Source organism: Sinocyclocheilus rhinocerous, unplaced genomic scaffold (assembly GCF_001515625.1).
Source record: "Sinocyclocheilus rhinocerous isolate Xijiao unplaced genomic scaffold, SAMN03320098_v1.1 scaffold418, whole genome shotgun sequence".
Classification (NCBI taxonomy): Eukaryota; Metazoa; Chordata; class Actinopteri; order Cypriniformes; family Cyprinidae; genus Sinocyclocheilus; species Sinocyclocheilus rhinocerous.
Genome location: NW_015651146.1, coordinates 938,745 through 946,248, shown reverse-complemented (window position 1 = coordinate 946,248; position 7,504 = coordinate 938,745). Strand labels below are relative to the sequence as shown.

The window sequence follows — 7,504 nt, the reverse complement described above, 5'->3', positions numbered from 1 at the left end:
AAAAAAATATATATATATATATATATATATATATAACAAATATAAAGAAAGAAAAACATAAAAAGAAGAAAACAAATAAAACAATAACAAATCAAACAATAACAACAATAAAACAACAACAGCAACAATAAAAACAAAAGAAAAATGAAAAAGTTAAAGAAAGAAAGAAACAAAAACAAATAAAATGAAACAGAAAACCCCCAAAATATTAAAACAAACAAAAAAGAAGCAGCGAAAACAAAAGAGAGAAAAACAAACAAAAAACAAAGAAATAAAAAAGGAAAACAGTAAAAGAAAAACAAATACAAACAAAAGAAAAAGAAAAAGGAAAAAAAAAGAATAAGAAACTAATAAGAAAAGAAACAAAGGGGAAAAACACAAAGAAGAACAAACAAAAAGGAATTTTATCAAAATGTTACTCATGTACCACAGCAGGGAAAATATTTGTCATACGTTTGCATACGGAAGGGCCAAAGCCGTAAGCTCCTGGTGCACATTTATCACAGCGCCGGCCTGATACGTTGGGCCTGCAGCGGCACTGACCCCCACGGACATCACACTCAGAGCTGAGCGAACCCTGAGGATCGCACTCACAAGCTGTGGGATCAATGTTCTTGTGTTAATAACAACATAAACAAGTAAAAACCCCAATATTCCCATCTCAGACCCTACATTCTCTGCTGACACTCACGCAGCGTGCCGTCGTTAATAAGTGCAGACATGCTGGTGATGAGTTTAGCACACACTTCACTCATCTGTGGACGGGACACACTCTTGGCAGTCTCGTGGTAGCGGTAACGCTCATAGCTCTGCTTCCGTGTGACGGAGGCGGGGTCTCCCGCAGTAAACATCTCTAGAGAAGAGTAACGAGGGAGAAGGGCAATCTGGGGAGGTGAAGAGATGAAAGAACAAGTCAAAATTAGACAGAACATGAAGACTTCATAAGAGCTGAATAAAATCACAGATTGATGCTTACAGAGTCAACAAGTACAAAGGCATTAGTCGAGGTAATGATGCTGTTCCTGTCAGCATAACGGATGAACTCCACACGCAGTTTGTAACTCACTCCTTTCTCCAAACACACAGGCTGAGGAAGAACCACAAACCTGTAGCAGTGCATCAGAAGACAGGAAGACAGAAAGCAATAAATAAATAAATGAATGATTAAAGAAACAAAAAAGCAACAAACTGCAACAAAAACAAAAAACAACAAACAAAAAGCAACAATAAATACAAGAGAAAGTAAAACAAACAAAAACAAAGAAACAAATAAAACAAAAACATTGAAACCAAACAATAAATAAACCAAACAGCAACAATAAAAACAAAAGAAAAAAAATCAAACAAACGAAAAAGTACATGATTAAATCTGTGTTATAAGCAAAACTGAGAAGATTTTGGAATACAAGAGAAGGAAAACATTACTTGTTTTGCTTAAAGGGATAGTCCACCAAAAAATTTAAGTGCATACATTTCTCACCCTAATGACATTCCAAACTTGTATGACTTTATTTCTTTTTCGGGGAAAAAAAGACATTTTGAAAAATGTCTGTTTTTTGTTTATGTAATGAAGGTCAATGAGGCCTTATGTTGTTTTGGACCCCACTGACTTTCATTATATGGGCAAAAACAGTTGGACATTCTTCAAAATATCTTTTATTGTGTTCCACAAAAGAACAACATGAGAATAAGTAAATGATGACAGAATGTTAATGTACTGACCTGGATGGACTGACCCTTTAAACATTTGTACATGTGTTTCACAGACCTGGCACCAGATGGGAGCGATACGGTCAGCAGATCATCTGCAGGGATGGTATTTCCACATGGACTGCTGGTAGGTATGGGGCCAGGTCTGATAACCATTACATGGACCTCCTCCCAGTCCCGTGGCATCTTTAAAAACACATAAACGCACATAATAATACCCATAACACACTTATCTGAGTAGCCTATGAAGCCAGTGGGGAGACATGTAATCTACCTGAAGCTCATAGCGAATGAGGATGTCATATTCCATAGAATATGGAATGTTGTTAATGGCGAACTCCAATGTACCACCTTCAGGAGCCCGTGCAAACCCAGTGCCTGTCCACGAGACGGGACGGCCCGGCTGGTACTCTCTCTCCTCAAACACAGAGTCCTATGAAATATACACAAATGTAATATTTAGCGAATCTCAAAATGAATATCCATTTTTAAAACTGTACATTATAATGTTGTGGAAATTCACTTGCATTTAAATCAGATTTTAGTTCATTTTGTTTTACATTTAATTTCTTTAGATGAAATAGTGGAGAATTTTTATTTATCATATTTTTATTGTATTTGAATATTTATTTTTATTTGAATATTTATTGATATTAAATAATTGTGTAGCGGCCTCAAGAAATATTTGATCATAATATTTTTGGAAGACATCTGTATTTCTTTCCTTTTGTCACTTGGCATGCACCTTTGATATTTTGAAATACCTTTTAAAATGATGAAGCACTGTACATGGGGCTAAAAAACAAAGCAAATATCTTCTTATTTTTCCCATTTCTGTACTTACTTGACCCAGTTTGGCATTTTCAGCCTCATAGATGTAGTGGTCGAGGGCCATGAAAAAATACCCAGACTTCACTTGGTTACATTGGCGACCAATCATATGACTCCGACAGTGACACTGCCCTGTTTCCATTGAGCATCTGCAGACAGTTAATGACACAAAGTGAAAAGATTACATTTTATGTTATCAATTTAAAAACTGCCAAAAGACTGAATCCCCATAAACTGAAAAATACGGACTGGTTGTCTGTAGCTCCACCCACATCACAGTCACAACCTCTGCAGCCACTGGCATCATGACTCAGGGCCCAGTGCTCAGGCTATAAGAAAAGGACATAGAACACAGGCAGGTGTGATGTATACTAACAAAAACAACACATAAACCACAATAAAAATACCATGATAATTTGATATATACCATGTCATGCTAATCAATTACCATATGCAAATACCATGACAAAAATAGAAACAAATTACCATGGTACATGCCCTTAAAATGAAATGACATCACGAATACAACAGGCATTTATTGCTTGTCTAATTTCAGGATGCAGCTCTTCCTCTCATTCCATTTTAAGCTGTGTGAAAACCTACACCATCCTCCATAAACCCTTGGGCTAAATGCAGACACAGAGCTCTACTGTAGAGCAAATACTATTATTTCATGTTACCACACAGTAGAGGGGATGCAAAGTATATCACTAAAATCATGCAGTGCAATCTGGTGAATGATAACTAAATGTTCTCACAGAAGTGGATGGGGAATAATAAGCTACTAAAAAGTCAATTTTTCAACTCTTCTTACTAGACATTGGTTGCAGCTGTGTCCAGTGACGAGGCGTTTACAGAAGCAGTCTCCGGTAACAGGGTCGCATTGGGAGCTACCCGACACCATACCCCTGGGGTCACATTTACATGCTAAAGTAGACCGGTGAAAGAAAGACAGATTGACAAGATTGAGTATCAAGAGTACTAAAAAAAACTGTGCTCTGAAATGTCAAAGTATCTAATAAAAATACATTAATGTTCAAAAATTTGGGGTCAGTAAGATTTTTTTAAAGAAATTAATACTTTTATTTAGCAAGGAGGCAATAAATTGAACAGAGACTAAAACATTAAAAAATATTTCCGACACCAAACTTTTGAATGGTTACTTACATTGGCTATCTATGCTATTGTATATTTAATTGTTCATGATCATTTCCTCTATTTTTACATTTAGATTACCTTAATTTGTTCAGATACTTTCAGCTGTTTTTTTTTAATGCTCACTTCAAGTTAATCTTTAAAAACACTAATAATTGAATAGCACTCTTAAGTGTAATTTTTTGCAAATCTCAAAATGAATATCATTTTTCATACTGTACATTTTAATGTTGTGATGCCAAAATTCAATTGTAGCATTTAAACTGACTGTTTTTTGTGCTTTATTTTTCATTTAGACAAAAAAGTAAAAAAAAAAAAACAATATTGACCATTGGCTCGTACTTACGTTGGCAGCCACGAGGATCACCAGCACTGAGCCCAAAGAAACCAGGCTTGCATTTATCACAGCGTGGGCCTTCAACGTTGTCTTTACAGCGGCACTGCCCAGAGATCATGCCCAGAGAGGGGTCATCATGCCCGTCACAAATGCCTCCATTCAAAGATCCATCTGGGTCACAGTCACAGGCTGGCGGAGGGAACAGAAATAAGCAATCATATGTATAATGCATACTGTAAATGTATATGTTTAGCATTTAGCCCCATGTCACACTTACCCACGCAGACTCCAGGGTCTCTGATGTCTCGAGTTGGATCCTGATAGTAAAACGGTTTACAGGTCTCACAATTGCGGCCCATGGTGTTGTGGAGACAGTTGTCACACACACCTCCACTGACGTTCCCCGTAGCCAGATAGACCGCCATGTCAAAGTGACACTGGTTGGAGTGACCGTTACAGTTGCATTCTGGGTAAAAGAGGAAAGTGTTAACCGCGTCATAAGAGATGTATGTCTCTATATTATAATGATTCTTCATAATTACTCTTGCAGGCGTTAGTATTACGGCCCTCAGCTGGTCTCCAGGGCAGGTCATTATAGAAGCCATCACACTGTTCACAGTTCAGTCCTTTGGTGTTGTGTTTGCACACACACCTCCCGTGTACCTAGAGATGGAAACACTGACTTTCAGCTTCTCTTGCAGTATTAACCTCTCTGGTGACTTAATGTTTGCCTTCGGATACAATAAGCTGATCATTTTTTTCATGTTATGGTCGATAACACATAAATGGTCCATATTAAAATTCTATACTGCTTTGTCTAAATAAACTATATGTAAATAAAACACTAAAAACGAAACCGTTTTAAATGTTACAAGTGAATTTAGGCATTACAACATTTTAATGTGCAGTATGAAAATGGATATCCATTTTGAGATTTGCTAAAGATTACATTTAACAATGTTATTTAATTATTAGGGCTTTTTGAAAATTAACTTTCAGTGAGTGTTAGATGACAGCAAAGGTAATATCTAATATGAACCAAAACCATTAAATCTAAAAATTCTAGTTTTGTCTGATATAACCAATTTGGTACTAGTACATTATGCATCCCTACAACTAGCTACAGTTTTGTAACTCACCATGCCCTCAATGTCATCCCTGATGCCATCAATAGGAGCACATTCAGAGGCGTGGCCATAGCAGAAGCAGTTGCCCCTGACAACCAGCTCATATATGGCATAGTAATATTTCTCTTTGATCTCAGTTCGTGAGTCCAGCAGGTTATCACCCAGAGTGTGCAGCTTGGTTAAGTTCAGACGGAGATTAGTGATCTTCAGCTGGTCTGCGATATGAAGACATTGGGGTTAGTGAAGTATAATGGACCATAAACCAAGCAGAAAGACACTAATGCCATTTTTGATGCGATGTGATGTGATATTTTAAATTGTAACAATATTTTATAATATTACTGTTTTACTCTATTTATTATCAAATAAATGCAGCCTTGGTGAGCATAAAAACATTCAATAATCTTACCGACCAAGTGTATTTACTGTCTACACATAAAACTCTAATAAAAGACATTCTTAAAAAATCCTGTAGTCTTGAACAGGCCTGGCCCTGTTTAACACAGTAATAAAAGTAATTACAGATTTTTTGTTACACCAAAAGTGCTTACATTTTTAGGTTATGAAGCCTAAATGACATTGGGTGTTGGAAAAAATAAGGACCTCACCACACCATCATCAACCACACAATTATGAGAACATCCTCCCACCCTTGTAATAAAAAAAATCCCTTAACCCTGTTAAGCCATGACCTCTGACCCCGTGGAGGCCTTTAGCAGAAGTGTAGTGGATAGACTCCTGTTACGCTTCACAGACACTCAATGAAGTGGGACTTGTGTGATTTATAAGATAAACAGTTGGAGGGAAAATCATGGAGTTCTAGAGTCGGACATGTGTGAGGGGCTTATATCTCAACATCAGAGATCAGCGAATGCAGCTTCTGTGCACATGTTGGTTCCAGACATGCTCTAGATGTTCAGTATAACAGAAAGTGAGAGCCACACAGAGAGTGTGAGATCAATTTATACACACTCACGCTGTGCATGACTGAAAACTCACAGCCGTATGGAAATATTACACTGACCAGCTGAACCGGGAAGTTCATCATCAGCTTATTCTGCTACACACACTGTGATGGTAGCTTCAACACACTTATTTTAGTGCACATTTATAGTTCAGTTTATTTTCCATTCTTTTGCAAATTCTTTTGTTTTTATTTTCATTTTTACACCGTTTTTTTTTTTTTTTTACTTTAGTTAAAAAAATGAAATGTTCACTTTATTAATTATTTTACTATTTTTTTTCCCTGCAAATTCATAGTATATGTGTATGCAACTCTTATGTACACATACATAGGAGTTACAATGTGCAGAGGAAATCTGAAAGAGGGAAAACTGAGTGATAATTTGGAAGAAGAGACAAAAGAAATGTCTAGGGAGTATATGATATGTAGGCTGCACCTGTTTATGTCTCTGTGTTGGGTTATTAGAGCACATCTTGTTCATTATGTATTGGATGTCTCATCTGAAATGTTCATTAATTCATATTTAGTCAAGTCCATCTGCTCCTTTACATTTTCTTTGTCAATAATTTCTGCAAAAGGTAAAACATATATAAATAGATGAAATATTAAAGACAAAAAGTTTATTAAGATCCAGCCGTTGTCTAAATAAGCTCTACAGTAGGTAAAAATGAAATAACTTATAATTTACATGATAGATAGATAGATAGATAGATAGATCATAAAATATACTGTTATAAAATTATATAATATAAACATTCTGTAATATATAAATATAAATAAGTGTGTGTGTGTGTATATATACACACACACACACACACACACATTTATTGACACCAATAAAATTTATATTAATGTATTTGGGTAAAATAACACCTGCAACACATAATATTCATCATATAGGAAAAAAATCTGACTAAAAAATGTGGTTTTTACCAAGTGAAGACCTGTTCTTAAGACATACTGCACTTTCCTATTATAAGAATAAATAGCTTATTCATGCTGTTCCTAGGAAATACTTTAGGTTAGCCAGTTAAAGTACAGGAACAACAACCTGAGGAGGAAAAATCAGCTGCTATTTCCATTTTACATGCTTTCATTTTAGATCCCTCCATCTGACATGTAATAAAGAGGCAGGATGGACAGCAGCAAACTGGAAACTGAATTGAAATACATGTGAATAGATCTTTGCCAATGATGGAAAAGAGAACAAAACCTTTCAATGCAAATAGCTGTGTCTTATACAGTTAACGGTTAGGATTGTTAAGGTTTACTTACTCTGAATGTTAGGGCTGTAAGGGTCTTCGATCTGGATAGCAGGGTCAAGAACACGATAAATCACCTGAGAGAAGAGAAAGTGCAAGTCAACAACCTAACAAATGA

At 36.0% G+C, this 7,504-nt stretch overlaps 1 protein-coding gene across 1 annotated transcript in view; it reads right to left on the bottom strand.

The window, feature by feature from the left end:
* The window catches only part of lamb2 (laminin, beta 2 (laminin S)), a 48,458-nt gene that overhangs the window by 17,869 nt on the left and 23,085 nt on the right, over nt 1–7,504 (bottom strand). The window contains exons 8-16 of the mRNA XM_016518021.1: nt 5,173–5,375; nt 4,576–4,696; nt 4,311–4,499; nt 4,043–4,222; nt 3,356–3,468; nt 2,791–2,870; nt 2,555–2,690; nt 1,985–2,143; nt 1,769–1,896 (exon numbers count right to left, since the gene is read on the bottom strand). Coding sequence (XP_016373507.1) covers nt 1,769–1,896; nt 1,985–2,143; nt 2,555–2,690; nt 2,791–2,870; nt 3,356–3,468; nt 4,043–4,222; nt 4,311–4,499; nt 4,576–4,696; nt 5,173–5,375 — 1,309 coding nt within the window. The remainder of the gene's footprint in view (nt 1–1,768; nt 1,897–1,984; nt 2,144–2,554; nt 2,691–2,790; nt 2,871–3,355; nt 3,469–4,042; nt 4,223–4,310; nt 4,500–4,575; nt 4,697–5,172; nt 5,376–7,504) is intronic.